The sequence below is a fragment of the Argopecten irradians genome, chromosome 7, assembly GCF_041381155.1.
Source record: "Argopecten irradians isolate NY chromosome 7, Ai_NY, whole genome shotgun sequence".
NCBI lineage: Eukaryota > Metazoa > Mollusca > Bivalvia > Pectinida > Pectinidae > Argopecten > Argopecten irradians.
The window spans coordinates 368,220-384,073 of record NC_091140.1 but is presented as its reverse complement, the minus strand read 5'-3'; the positions used below and the strand labels follow the sequence as shown (position 1 = coordinate 384,073).

Below are 15,854 nucleotides of genomic sequence, written 5' to 3'. Positions count from 1 at the left end.
GATAACCACACGACTGTGTTAGATGTGTCTCTCGATAACCACACGACTGTGTTAAGATGTGTCTCTCGATAACCACACGACTGTGTTAGATGTGTCTCTCGATAACCACACGACTGTGTGTTAGATGTGTGTCTCTCGATAACCACACGACTGTGTTAGATGTGTCTCTCGATAACCACACGACTGTGTTGAATGTGTCTCTCGATAACCACACGACTGTGTTAGATGTGTCTCTCGATAACCACACGACTGTGTTAAATGTGTCTCTCGATAACCACACGACTGTGTTGAATGTGTCTCTCGATAACCACACGACTGTGTTGACTGTGTCTCTCGATAACCACACGACTGTGTTAAATGTGTCTCTCGATAACCACACGACTGTGTTAAATGTGTCTCTCGATAACCACACGACTGTGTTAGATGTGTCTCTCGATAACCACACGACTGTGTTTGATGTGTCTCTCGATAACCACACGACTGTGTTAAATGTGTCTCTCGATAACCACACGACTGTGTTAAATGTGTCTCTCGATAACCACACGACTGTGTTTAATGTGTCTCTCGATGACCACACGACTGTGTTAGATGTGTCTCTCGATAACCACACGACTGTGTTAGATGTGTCTCTCGATAACCACACGACTGTGTTAAATGTGTCTCTCGATAACCACGACGACTGTGTTAGATGTGTCTCTCGATAACCACACGACTGTGTGTTAATGTGTCTCTCGATAACCACACGACTGTGTTGAATGTGTCTCTCGATAACCACACGACTGTGTTAAATGTGTCTCTCGATAACACACGTGAGTCTCTCGATAACCACACGACTGTGTTAGATGTGTCTCTCGATAACCACACGACTGTGTTAATGTGTCTCTCGATAACCACACGACTGTGTTAGATGTGTCTCTCGATAACCACACGACTGTGTTAGATGTGTCTCTCGATAACCACACTGTGTTACTGTGTCTCTCGATAACCACACGACTGTGTTAGATGTGTCTCTCGATAACCACACGACTGTGTTAGATGTGTCTCTCGATACCACACGACTGTGTTAGATGTGTCTCTCGATAACCACACGACTGTGTTAGATGTGTCTCTCGATAACCACACGACTGTGTTAGATGTGTCTCTCGATAACCACACGACTGTGTTAGATGTGTCTCTCGATAACCACACGACTGTGTTAGATGTGTCTCTCGATAACCACACGACTGTGTTAAATGTGTCTCTCGATAACCACACGACTGTGTTAGATGTGTCTCTCGATAACCACACGACTGTGTTAGATGTGTCTCTCGATAACCACACGACTGTGTTTTGAGATGTGTCTCTCGATAACCACACGACTGTGTTAGATGTGTCTTCTCGATAACCACACGACTGTGTTAAATGTGTCTCTCGATAACCACACGACTGTGTTAAATGTGTCTCTCGATAACCACACGACTGTGTTAGATGTGTCTCTCGATAACCACACGACTGTGTTAAATGTGTCTCTCGATAACCACACGACTGTGTTAGAATGTGTCTCTCGATAACCACACGACTGTGTTAGAATGTGTCTCTCGATGACCACACGACTGTGTTAGATGTGTCTCTCGATAACCACACGACTGTGTTAGATGTGTCTCTCGATAACCACACGACTGTGTTAGATGTGTCTCTCGATAACCACACGACTGTGTTAGATGTGTCTCTCGATAACCACACGACTGTGTTAAATGTGTCTCTCGATAACCACACGACTGTGTTAGATGTGTCTCTCGATAACCACACGACTGTGTTAGATGTGTCTCTCGATAACCACACGACTGTGTTAGATGTGTCTCTCGATAACCACACGACTGTGTTAGATGTGTCTCTCGATAACCACACGACTGTGTTAAATGTGTCTCTCGATAACCACACGACTGTGTTAGATGTGTCTCTCGATAACCACACGACTGTGTTGAATGTGTCTCTCGATAACCACACGACTGTGTTAAATGTGTCTCTCGATAACCACACGACTGTGTTAGATGTGTCTCTCGATAACCACACGACTGTGTTAAATGTGTCTCTCGATAACCACACGACTGTGTTGACTGTGTCTCTCGATAACCACACGACTGTGTTTAAATGTGTCTCTCGATAACCACACGACTGTGTTAGATGTGTCTCTCGATAACCACACGACTGTGTTAAATGTGTCTCTCGATAACCACACGACTGTGTTAAATGTGTCTCTCGATAACCACACGACTGTGTTAGATGTGTCTCTCGATAACCACACGACTGTGTTAAATGTGTCTCTCGATAACCACACGACTGTGTTAGATGTGTCTCTCGATAACCACACGACTGTGTTAGATGTGTCTCTCGATAACCACACGACTGTGTTAGATGTGTCTCTCGATGACCACACGACTGTGTTAATGTGTCTCTCTCGATGACCACACACGACTGTGTTAGAATGTGTCTCTCGATAACCACACGACTGTGTTAGATGTTGTCTTCTCGATAACCACACGACTGTGTTAGAATGTGTCTTCTCGATAACCACACGACTGTGTTAGATGTGTCTCTCGATAACCACACGACTGTGTTAGATGTGTCTCTCGATAACCACACGACTGTGTTTAATGTGTCTCTCGATAACCACACGACTGTGTTAGATGTGTCTCTCTCACACGACGTGTGTTAGATGTGTCTCTCGATAACCACACGACTGTGTTAAATGTGTCTCTCGATAACCACACGACTGTGTTAGATGTGTCTCTCGATAACCACACGACTGTGTTAGAATGTGTCTCTCGATAACCACACGACTGTGTTAGATGTGTCTCTCGATAACCACACGACTGTGTTAATGTGTCTCTCGATAACCACACGACTGTGTTGACGTGTCTCTCGATAACCACACCACACGACTGTGTTAGAATGTGTCTCTCGATAACCACACGACTGTGTTTAAATGTGTCTCTCGATAACCACACGACTGTGTTAAATGTGTCTCTCGATAACCACACGACTGTGTTAGATGTGTCTCTCGATAACCACACGACTGTGTTAAATGTGTCTCTCGATAAACCACACGACTGTGTTAATGTGTCTCTCGATAACCACACGACTGTGTTAAATGTGTCTCTCGATAACCACACAACTGTGTTAGATGTGTCTCTCGATAACCACACGACTGTGTTAGATGTGTCTCTCGATGACCACACGACTGTGTTAAATGTGTCTCTCGATAACCACACGACTGTGTTAAATGTGTCTCTCGATAACCACACGACTGTGTTACATGTGTCTCTTGATGACCACACGGCTGTGTTAAATGTGTCTCTCGATGACCACACGACTGTGTTGAATGTGTCTCTCGATAACCACACGACTGTGTTGAATGTGTCTTTCGATAACCACACGACTGTGTTGAATGTGTCTGTCGATGACTACACGACTGTGTTAGATGTGTCTCTCGATGAGGACACTTAAGGTCTACGAGACAAACCGCGTGTACACGGACGGATAGACCTATGTTGAGGTTGTATTTATATCTATCATATTGTATATCATATTGGTATCATTTACAATTTACAACATATGCATGTGAAATAGTTGTTTTATTTTATTATACATTGTTTTCTTTATTAATGCGGTTTTTTTAGATAGTGATTGTTTCATTTTCATGTCTTGGAATAAAGTACGATGTTCGTAGAAAATGATATTTTTTGCTTTATTTATTTTCATTATTTTGCAACTACAGATTACATGATGACAAATAGAAAATACACGTAAAAAAAAACAAAATTGAAAACTACAATTGATTTAGTGGTGATGGTATCACAAGCGTTTTGATATGTGTAAGCAATCTTTAAATGGTTCGATGATTATATATTGTCAATTGAATTAAATTGTTTATTTCTTAGACAAAGATGTAGACGAACACATTGTGTTATTTTGGACTGAATAAATATTCCATATAAATGATTTTTGATTTTACTTATAATAATTTTACAAATAAAATTCACACTAACTTACCCTGTCGCAGTTTATACACAAGGATATAGATGACTTGTGTGTTTACACGGGAGTATGGGAGTGCGCTAACATCCGGTATGGTAAACACTCGGCGGATTCCTCGAACAGAGAGGAGTGTAGGTCCTGGTTATATAAAACCTTGTACTGGTTCTAACATTGTTTAGATCTAGAGGACTACTCGGGTTAGGTGTGATAAAAAGCTAATACTTACTAAACACATCATTTTACGGTGATCTACAGGAGTATAAAGACACCTATAACAACATTGAACAACAGCAATGTCCACTACAAAATCTGTGGCAGTGGTAAGATATAGGATTTTTTATTATAGTGGTAAGATATGGGATGTTTTATGATAGTGGTAAGATATGGGATTTTTTTTATTGTAGTAGTAAGATATTGGATGTTTTATTATAGTGGTAAGATATGGGATTTTTTTACTATAGTGGTAAGATATGGGATTTTTTTATTATAGTGGTAAGCTATGGGATTTTTTTATTATAGCGGTAAGATATGAGACTTTTTATTTTAGTGGTAAGATATGGGATATAACACGTTAACTATTATAGTGGTAAATATGAGATATAACACATTTATTATAGTAGTAAGATATGGAGATATGACTTGTTTATTAGTTGGTTATTAGATATGGTGAAATAACACATTTTATTACTAAAGTGGTAAGATATGGAAATATAACACATTTATTATTATAGTGGTAAGATATGCGGATATCAGACATTTGTTATAGCTGTAAGATATGGATATATAACATATTTGTTATTATAGCTGTAAGATATGGATATATAACATATTTATTATTATAGTGGTAAGATATAGAAATTTAACATATTTATTATTAATAGTGGTATAATAAGTTAATCAGCCCCATGACATTTTGTCAGGTGAAACAATTATGAGGAAATAAAATTTATTGTATAAGCAAGATATTTAAGGGACAATTCACTCAGGCTAAGTCTTTTACATAACCAAGAAGCAAAATATGCCATAAATGACGTTACGTCATTGTTTAGTATTTTAATTGATACCGTTGTAATTACAAATCGTTGATCAATACGATTAAGCAGGTACAATATGTACGCTATACCAATAGCCGAGCCAAAGTAACGCACGTTAAAAAAATGAACTACATAACCGCTGTGGAGGTGATATAATGATTTTTTAGGCAAGACAATTCATCTAATAAGGTAAACACATTTCTGTCAAAGCGATTTGAGATCTTCTAGACAAAAGTAGCATTACTCTACGAGCAAGGGACTGGGTTCGGCATACAAGATATTCGACCACACTGTGTAATGGCGGACAGCGAGTTTGAAAATTTCACACGCATTTCAACACCATGGGATTTTCTGACATATCACAGTAAAACCGACTGATCTAATTTCCATTAGAACTGGGGGTTTTCCGATATATATACAAATTTTAATGTTCTCGTAGAATGAATTGTCCCTTTAATTGATGTTTTATTCAAATTTGTTGGAACTGAAAAAAATTCAAATAGTTTGTTTTATTTCTTGTAAAACAAGTGTATCTCAAGGGTGATAAGAGGTCTTCCTGGTTTATAAGGCAACACGTGTAGCGTGATATAAAACATCCAATATTATTTGATCCACAACGTCTTTATATGATTGCACAGGTAACAGGGTCTAACAAAGGTATTGGTCTACAAATTGTCAAGGGCCTGTGTCAGAAATTTGATGGGGACGTATATCTTACAGGTAAGGACTAACATGATAGGGACGTATACCTTACAGGTAAGGACTTATATTATAGGGACGCATATCTTACAGGTAAGGACTAATTGATAGGGACGTATACCTTACAGGTAAGGACTAATATAATAGGGACGTATACCTTACAGGTAAGGACCGATTTGATGGGGACGTATAACTTACAGGTAAGGGCTAATATTATAGGGACGTATACCTTACAGGTAAGGACTAATTGGTAGGGACGTATACTTTACAGGTAAGGATAAATTGGATGGGGACGTATACCTTACAGGCAATGACCAATTTTATGAGAACGTATACCTTACAGGTAAGGAGCAGATTGATATGTACGTATACCTTACAGATAAGGGCTAATATTATAGGGACGTATACCTTACAGGTAAGGAATAATTGATAGGGACGTATACTTTACAGGTAAGGATAAATTGGATGGGGATATATACCTTACAGGTAAGGACCAATTTGATAGGAACGTATACCTTACAGGTAAGGAGCAGATTGATAGGGACGTATACCTTACAGGAAAGGACCAATATGATGGAGACGTATACCTTACAGGAAAGGGCCAAATTGATAGGGATGTAAACCTTACAAGTAAGGACCGATTTGATAGGGACATATACCTTACAGGTAAGGACCAATTGATAGGGACGTATACCTTACAGGTAAGGGCCAAATTGATAGGAATGTAAACATTACAGGTAAGGACCGATTTGATAGGGACATATACCTTACAGGTAAGGACCAATTGATAGGGACGTATACCTTACATGTAAGGGCCAAATTGATAGGGATTTGATAGGAATGTAAACATTACAGGTAAGGACCGATTTGATAGGGACGTATACCTTACAGGTAAGGACTAATTGATAGGGACGTATAAAACCTTACAGGTAAGGGCCAATTTGATAGGGATGTAAACCTTACAGGTAAGGACCGATTTGATAGGGATGTAAACCTTACATGCAAGGACCGATTTGATAGGGACGTATACCTTACAGGTAAGGGCCAAATTGATAGGGATTTGATAGGAATGTAAACATTACAGGTAAGGACCGATATGATAGGGACGTATACCTTACAGGTAAGGACTAATTGATAGGGACGTATACCTTACAGGTAAGGACCAATACGATGGAGACGTATAACTACATGTAATAGGTAAGGACCAATTTGATAGGGACGTACACCTTACAGTAAGGACCAAATTGATTGAGGGACGTAAACCTTACAGGTAAGGACCGATTTGATAGGGAATGTAAACCTTACAGGTAAGGACCGATTTGAATAGGGATGTAAACCTTACATGTAAGGACCGATTTGATAGGGACGTATACCTTACAGGTAAGGACCAATTTGATGGGGACGTATACCTTACAGGTAAGGACCGATTTGATAGGGATGTAAACCTTACAGGTAAGGACCGATTTGATAGGGATGTAAACCTTACAGGTAAGGACCGATTTGATAGGGACATATACCTTACAGGTAAGGACCAATTTGATGGGGACGTATACCTTACAGGTAAGGACCGATTTGATAGGGATGTAAACCTTACAGGTAAGGACCGATTTGATAGGGATGTAAACCTTACAGGTAAGGACCGATTTGATGGGGACGTATACCTTACAGGTAAGGACCAATTGATAGGGACGTATACCTTACAGGTAAGGACCAATTTGATGGGGACGTAAACCTAAGAGATAAGGACTAGGTATTGCACATACAATTAAATAGGCTTGGATCACGCGTTTTCCATAATATGATGAATTACATTAACGTACCGACATTATATATAAGATAAAATATATCAGTAACTCGAATTAATTAATAAAATAGCATTTTCTTGAGAAGCACCATTTCGTATTTCTAACGTTAATAAATGTTGTGAAAACGATGCTGCTTTCCTATCTGACAGCCCGAAATGAGGAGCTGGGTCTTCAGGCTGCCCAGACTTTGAAAGCCGAAGGACTGGATCCTAAGTTTTACCAGCTTGATATAACTGATGTTCTCAGTATCAACAGACTTAGAGACCATATACAGAACGAATATGGTGGTCTGGATATTCTCGTCAATAACGCAGGCATAGCATTTAAGGTAAGAATTGGTGCTGTCAGATAACAGCTAGTTTCTCGTTAATAACGCAGGCATAGCATTTAAGGATCTGCTCTGGTGAGGTTTCAGCCTTGTTGAAATCTCGTTTCAACATCAATCAAAGCGTTTTTTTAATTCCAAAAACTAATTGTATCAGTTTGTAGCAAGTTGCCATATAGGATATATGTCAAGATTAGACTTCTATTGGATTTTTATGCACAAATGTTAACAAATGATGAAATTGGCGGCCATTTTGAAAAGGTGCATTAATTTTCTTACGCTTTGTAGAGAGGTGAAATTTCAAGTTTTAGCTACTTTAAGTCAATTTTTGCTTTAAATCTTTTTTAGGCTCCCTGAGATGAAATATTAGTTTTATTTTTTTTTTACATTTTAATGAAGATAAAATAATTTGAATTTTTAGCAGAAAATGCTTAAAAATTACAAATTTTATAACAGGACAAAGAATCAAGCACACTGACCCCCTATTTTTATGATGGTTTGAGAAACAGCAACTTGTTTTCTTTTGAACTGCAAAAAAGAAGTTAATCATAAGAACTTTTTCTATAAAGCGTTGCATCTGTCAAAAATTGTAAAATCTAGGTATTTTTATCTTCAAAATTTAGTAGGTAAGATAAACATATACAGCTGTTCTGACCAAAAATAATGAGTTTACAGTGTAATATTATTATTTTCGGAAAGAAAATATTGGTTTTGTCAATTTTTTTTAATATTCATACTTATCAGACATCTGACAGCTAATTTGCGAAATATTGGTTAAGTTCGTCGTCTGTATGCTCAAAACATTGAAATTCCAGAAAAATCACAATTAACGTCAAATAGCTATCTTTGATTTTAATAAATTCAAGCACACCATGAGCACCATATTGGGTTTTTTTTACATTTTTAACTTGGGTATGGATATCTATTTCCAAAAATCTCTATTAGAAAAAAAGTTAGTCATCAGAATTTTTTTTTACCAAAGCAGATCCTTAAGGTAATATTTTATATTGACAAATAACAGCCGAGTTTCTCGTCACAATGAAAATTAACTTGGCGTTTAAAACTACTTGATACTATCCTTACATTTCAGGGATAGCAATTGAATTAACGCCATTCAATTAACTACTAACATTACTATAATATAGGCCAGTCTCTTGTTAAACTATATTTGAAACTGTAACAGTCATAAAATTGGGATAGTATTTAAAATAACATTTTGTATAATGTACTGTATAAATGTAGTGACTGACATTATATAACGTTTCTCTATCAAATTATTAATAAAGCTTTTTTTTAATTAATAGCATGTAATATCATTTGAAAATAATGTCTTGAAATAATTTCTTTTTTAAAATCCATGTTTATATATGTTGTATGTCACTTTACCTCCTACACAGAAAAACACAGACTCACCATTTTCCGAGCAGGCCCGTGTTACATGTCGGGTGAATTTCTTCTCCCAGGTAGACGTCTGTGACGCTCTGTTTCCTCTTCTCCGTCCTAACGCAAGGTAAAATCTCAAAATGTCAAAGATGTGGGTCTCTTTCTTTTCGTCGATGGTTCAATTATTTTACACTTTGATTTGCTGTTAATACGCAGAATGAATTATTCCTTAAAGTTATAGTAATATACTATAAAAACGTTCTGCCAATTCCCTTGTCTGTACCAGAAATAAGCGATATACCAGAAATAGGCGGTATACCAGAAATAAGCGATATACCAGAAATAAGCGATATACCAGAAATAAGCGATATACCAGAAATAGGCGGTATACCAGAAATAGGCGGTATACCAGAAATAAACAAAACAATCCTCTTGTTTTTATCATAACTTGATGATTTATCAGAAATAAAAAAAAAATATCTTGTTTGTACCAGAAATAAGCGATATACCAGAAATAAACAAAAAAAATATTTTGTTTGTATCAGAGCTAGATGATATACCAGTTATATAAAAAATCCTCTTGTTTGTATCAGATGATATATAAAAAAATCTCTTGTTTGTATCAGAACTAGATGATATACCAGTTATATAAAAAAAAATCCTCTTGTTTGTATCAGAACTAGATGATATACCAGTTATATAAAAAAAATCCTCTTGTTTGTATCAGAACTAGATGATATACCAGTTATATAAAAAAAATCCTCTTGTTTGTATCAGAACTAGATGATATACCAGTTATATAAAAAAAATCCTCTTGTTTGTATCAGAACTAGATGATATACCAGTTATATAAAAAAAATCCTCTTGTTTGTATCAGAACTAGATGATATACCAGTTATATAAAAAAAAATCCTCTTGTTTGTATCAGAACTATATGATATACCAGAAATTAAAAAAATCCTCTTGTTTGTATCAGAACTAGATGATATACCAGTTATATAAAAAAATCCTCTTGTTTGTATCAGAACTAGATGATATACCATGATATACCAGTTATATAAAAAAAATCCTCTTGTTTGTATCAGAACTAGATGATATACCAGTTATATAAAAAAAATCCTCTTGTTTGTATCAGAACTAGATGATGATATACCAGTTATAAAAAAAAATCCTCTTGTTTGTATCAGAACTAGATGATATACCAGTTATATAAAAAAAATCCTCTTGTTTGTATCAGAACTAGATGATATACCAGTTATATAAAAAAAATCCTCTTGTTTGTATCAGAACTATATGATATACCAGTTATAAAAAAAAATCCTCTTGTTTGTATCAGAACTATATGATATACCAGAAATTAAAAAAATCCTCTTGTTTGTATCAGAACTAGATGATATACCAGTTATATAAAAAAATCCTCTTGTTTGTATCAGAACTAGATGATATACCAGTTATATAAAAAAAATCCTCTTGTTTGTATCAGAACTAGATGATATACCAGTTATATAAAAAAAATCCTCTTGTCTGTATCAGAACTATATGATATACCAGAAATAAAAAAAAATCTTCTTGTTTGTATAAGAACTACATGATATACCAGTTATATAAAAAATCCTCTTGTTTGTATCAGAACTAGATGATATACCAGTTATATAAAAAAATCCTCTTGTTTGTATCAGAACTAGATGATATACCAGTTATATAAAAAATCCTCTTGTTTGTATCAGAACTAGATGATATACCAGTTATATAAAAAATCCTCTTGTTTGTATCAGAACTAGATGATATACCAGTTATATAAAAAAAAATCCTCTTGTTTGTATCAGAACTAGATGATATACCAGTTATATAAAAAAAATCCTCTTGTTTGTATCAGAACTACATGATATACCAGTTATATAAAAAAATCCTCTTGTTTGTATCAGAACTAGATGATATACCATTTATATAAAAAAATCCTCGTGTTTGTATCAGAACTACATGATGCACCAGAAATAAAAAAATCCTCTTGTTTGTACCAGAAATAAGCGATATACCAGAAATAAACAAAACATTCCTCTTATTTGTATCAGAACTAGATGATATTCCAAAAATGTTAACAAAAAAAAACAAAAAACAAAATCCTTGTTTGTATGAGAAATAAATGATTTTTCGAAACAAAAAAGAAGACTTTAGTCAAAACTTTAGTTTTTCTAATTATATAACTTATATGAACAATTCTGATTTAAGTCAGTGTTTGAGTAAAGTTTGTTTCGAGAAATCGTAAATAAATGATATACCGGGGTCCGATTTCTCGAAAGAAAATTTCAGACTTTAGTCAAAAGTCCTTAAAAAGTTATTTTAATTTTTTTACTTAAGTTTGTTTCGAGAAATGGAGGCCAGAAATATAAAAAAAGATATCTTGTTTTTAATATGAAAAATCCCCTTATTTGTATCATAAATAAATGATATACCAGCAATATAAAAACAATCCCTTCTTTGTAACATAAATAAATGATACACCAGAAATATAAAAAACAATGGTAGCCAACAATTAAACTGATGCTTTCTTTTACATTCATATATATTTCAATTAATGATATCATTTCTATTTATTTTCCAATTACTTTTTTTTTGCTTTATTTTTCCCTATCCTTAAGATATGTTATCTCACTTTTTTGTTTTGTTAGTACATTGCACCTTTTGTTTGTATTCATATATATCCATGTAACTCTTCGTTTACGGAGGAATGAAGATATGAATGAACGATTGTTTTATCATTTGTTTGACTAGGGTGGTAAATATGTCAAGTGTTGCTGCTCAGTGGTCAATCGTGAAGTGTAGTGCGGACATCCAGGCCAGATTGAAGGATGCCGCAAATACCACACCAAAATTGAAGGCTATGGTGCAGGAATTTGTCGAGTGAGTCACTAAGCAGTATATATGTACTAAGGGACATAATCACAATTGTTCAAGTAAAAACATAGATAATATACCTTAACAATAAAAAAAAATCTTTGCTTTCCTTGGAACGATAATGAATAAAAATACTAATATGTCAATAATTATATGGTTAATCTAAATTTCGCTTTTTGTTGATGAAAACCTATTATATTTGCAGATGACCGCGAGATACGGCTAAACTGGTTACTATTAACACAATAAGACTGCCAATATATATGACAGCTAACTTTATTTTCCAGGGCAGCACAGAATGGTGAGCACATCAAACAAGGATGGGCCGATATGGCGTATGGAGTTTCCAAAATAGCAATGACAATTCTGACCTTCATTCAACATCGTGAACTTTGTAAGGACAGTCGACGGGGAATTATTATTAATTGTGTAAGTAAATACACTTAAGCGCCTTGATTTAAATTGATTCAATGCAACTATGATTTTAAAAAGGACGTCCTGTTTAACATATCCTCATAAGTTGTAGTGTAGTTTCACATATCCTCATATATTGTAGTGTTGTTTCATATATCCTCATATATTGTAGTGTTGTTTCATATATCCTCATATATTGTAGTGTTGTTTCACATATCCTCATATATTGTAGTGTTGTTTCACATATCCTCATATATTGTAGTGTTGTTTCATATATCCTCATATATTGTAGTGTTGTTTCACATATCCTCATATATTGTAGTGTTGTTTCACATATCCTCATATATTGTAGTGTTGTGTTGTTTCATATATCCTCATATATTGTAGTGTTGTTTCACATATCCTCATATATTGTAGTGTTGTTTCACATATCCTCATATATTGTAGTGTTGTTTCACATATCCTCATATATTGTAGTGTTGTTTCGCATATCCTCATATATTGTAGTGTTGTTTCACATATCCTCATATGTTGTAGTGTTGTTTCGCATATCCTCATATATTGTAGTGTTGTTTCACATATCCTCATATATTGTAGTGTTGTTTCACATATCCTCATATATTGTAGTGTTGTTTCACATATCCTCATATATTGTAGTGTTGTTTCACATATCCTCATATATTGTAGTGTTGTTTCGCATATCCCCATAGGTTGTAGTGTTGTTTCGCATATCCTCATATGTTGTAGTGTTGTCCAGGCTATGTCAAAACAGATCTGACATCAAACCAAGGCCAAAAGACTCCAGAACAAGGTATAATGTCAACATCTCGTTTTATCAATCCAGCCATAACGGATTAAACATAACTGAACTGATAGAGGTACATTTTATATAACGATTTTTAAATGGGTATATCCATGATATAATTATAGTTCATGAATATACAGATAATTTCAAATGCATATGTCCATGTGTATAATGATATTCTATATAAACAATGGTAAAAGAGTATATCCTTGATAAAGTTATATATGTCCAATCCTCCTTGAGAAAATGTGAAGCCACCATAAAATCAAATTTACATGATTATTGTTTTCGTTATTGAACTGTGTATTTGATCCAGGTGCGGACACTCCTCTATATCTGGCTCTCCTTCCTCCCACTACCACGTCACCTAGCGGAGAGTTTGTATCAGACCGGGAAATACTCAAGTGGGGATAACTCTACGTTAAAGTTCTTTCAATTGTTTTTCTACGTTAGTGTCTCACGTGTAACATGTTTTATTCATGTTTTAGTCTCCAGGAGTATCATTGTTTACTAAGTAAGAGCGTAGACTTCATTTGCTAGATCTGCAATGTGTGATACAAAGATATGATTACCAGTACATCAATGATATTCATAATATATTTGATATGGATATAAAGGCAAATTATGCCTGCGTCCATTAACTAACTATGTAACTCTTTACTTTCCATGCCATAATAGTATAGCCTTCCTTTGTACAGAGAAGGCTACGTTCCGTGCCGTAATGAGAGTAGCCTCCCTTTGCACAGAGAAGCACGAGCGAGACCATTCAGATCTAATGCTGTTTTCTCCATTAAAGGAAAGATAGCAGAATAGAATTCCATGTGTCCTGACTGACATTTTATTGACCCTCCTTGTTTGAGCTAACACTGTTTGTAGAGTTTGTGTAACCCTTCCCTCGTCTTTATGACGTACTAGATTGTATAGTATTAACAAAGCCTTTACATGCTAAGAGTATTCCTTGGTTCGAAAACCTTGTAACACAATTTTATCATTTTTCAACGAAGGGTATCTTTACATTTTCTGTTAAAGAAACACAATATTTCGGAATTAAGCTGTAGATGAGAGTTACGTGAAAGAAGAACTGAGTTTATTTCAGTTTTATTTCTGTTTATACTCACCTTGCGTCTTGGAGATAAATAAGTGATTTGAAATCTCTGTGCATTTGTTTCATAATGACACTGAAACCAAAACTGCAAAATAAATAACGAAATACCAATGTAAATAATTACAATAATGAGTTTGGTCCATAATACCTCCAACAAGTGATTATTACATGCTACCAAAATTATGCTCAAAACACCACTAACGTATTCTTATGGGCATTTTAAGTATGCATCCTATGTGTGAAAGAACCATATATTTATTCTAATCTCCAAAAACTAATAATATTTATTCGGATGAACAATAAATTACATAAGCAAGATTAGAGCTAAAAATGAACTATTGTCGTTATTTCAAAATACATAATCATTACATCTTTAAGTATATCTTCCTTATAGCTTTTATCAATAAAATTAGCACCACTGGTCGGTTAAAGCATAGTTTGATCGTTTTTGAAATAAAATTTGATGAAATAAAAGCCTTGCCTTTGTGTTTTGAGACACGCTGTAATAAGTTGTTGCCGTTCTTTTTCTTTATGTTGAAATGGCACTATAATTATTTTCATACTAAATTCGACTTTCTGATTGGCAGATACTTTTTCTTTATAAACTATGAAGAAAATAATCCGAGAATGGCGCGAAATCCAACATTATCATGACGTCACAATAGAGATGTCGATGTTGCGTATTGATTTAGAAAAAAAATCCCTTGGAAAGTCAATGGAATCATACGTTTAAACGTGTTTTATGTTATCAAATAGTCTGGGAAAAAACTAATTATAAGCATTGATGTTACTTTTTTTTAATTCATCGGGTTATTAAATGAATTTTGTTAGCAAACTTATGGGAGAATCCGCTACGCGGATTCACTCAGTTTGTTAACAAAATTTCTTTCATACCCCGATGAAGTTAAAAACATTGTGACATCAATGCTTAAGTGAAAGAAATGTTCAAGAAATTTCGAGTTTGGAGCATTCTTTGAACATTAACGATACGGGATTGGTGATACAGTGGCACACTATCTGTGTTACCATTTACTCATTGTGAAATAAAATATGTGTCTTTTTCAATTAAACCTGATAGCTTATACGGAATTCATTATTATAGCAACTGGTTAATAATTAATTTAGTATGCAACATATGCCCTACCCATTTAATATGATACAGAAGTACGTGTAAACTCGACAATACGTATTACAGTGTTATTACGGTTGAAACTTTACCCGTTTTCCATTACATCAAATTGAACGTGAGTTACAAACAAAGTAAAGTACAGGCGCACTCCACGATATCACCCGACAGCACGATCTGTAGGGACGGTTTGTCATCTAGTGATGAGCCAGCAGAGGTGTGTTCAGGATGGCGAGTCCTCGCAAG

The 15,854-nt window shown here is 35.0% G+C and overlaps 2 protein-coding genes across 2 annotated transcripts; both read left to right on the top strand.

Moving 5' to 3' along the window:
• The first annotated feature begins 89 nt into the window (after positions 1–89).
• On the top strand, positions 90–2,146 carry LOC138326768 (ankyrin repeat and KH domain-containing protein 1-like). The gene is made up of 2 exons (XM_069272775.1): positions 90–683; positions 1,568–2,146. The coding sequence occupies exons 1-2, from the start codon at positions 90–92 to the stop codon at positions 2,144–2,146; spliced, it is 1,173 nt and encodes a 390-aa protein (XP_069128876.1).
• A 1,996-nt stretch (positions 2,147–4,142) lies between these two features.
• LOC138326979 (carbonyl reductase [NADPH] 1-like) lies at positions 4,143–14,956 on the top strand. The gene is made up of 8 exons (XM_069272937.1): positions 4,143–4,337; positions 5,690–5,771; positions 7,705–7,883; positions 9,278–9,390; positions 12,036–12,164; positions 12,446–12,587; positions 13,320–13,383; positions 13,694–14,956. Exons 1-8 carry the CDS (start codon positions 4,311–4,313, stop codon positions 13,789–13,791), a joined length of 834 nt encoding a protein of 277 aa, XP_069129038.1. The 5' UTR covers positions 4,143–4,310; the 3' UTR covers positions 13,792–14,956.
• Positions 14,957–15,854: the final 898 nt, after the last annotated feature.

Excerpts from the sequence above, each read along its gene's own strand:
- LOC138326768 (XM_069272775.1), top strand. The coding sequence starts at position 90 with ATGTGTCTCTCGATAACCACACGACTGTGTGTTAGATGTGTGTCTCTC. Across the intron at positions 684-1,567 it reads TCGATAACCACGACGACTGT|AATGTGTCTCTCGATGACCA; the intron begins GTTAGATGTGTC and ends CGACTGTGTTAG.
- LOC138326979 (XM_069272937.1), top strand. The coding sequence starts at position 4,311 with ATGTCCACTACAAAATCTGTGGCAGTG. Across the intron at positions 9,391-12,035 it reads CTTCTCCGTCCTAACGCAAG|GGTGGTAAATATGTCAAGTG; the intron begins GTAAAATCTCAA and ends TTGTTTGACTAG. Across the intron at positions 12,588-13,319 it reads GGGGAATTATTATTAATTGT|TGTTGTCCAGGCTATGTCAA; the intron begins GTAAGTAAATAC and ends CATATGTTGTAG.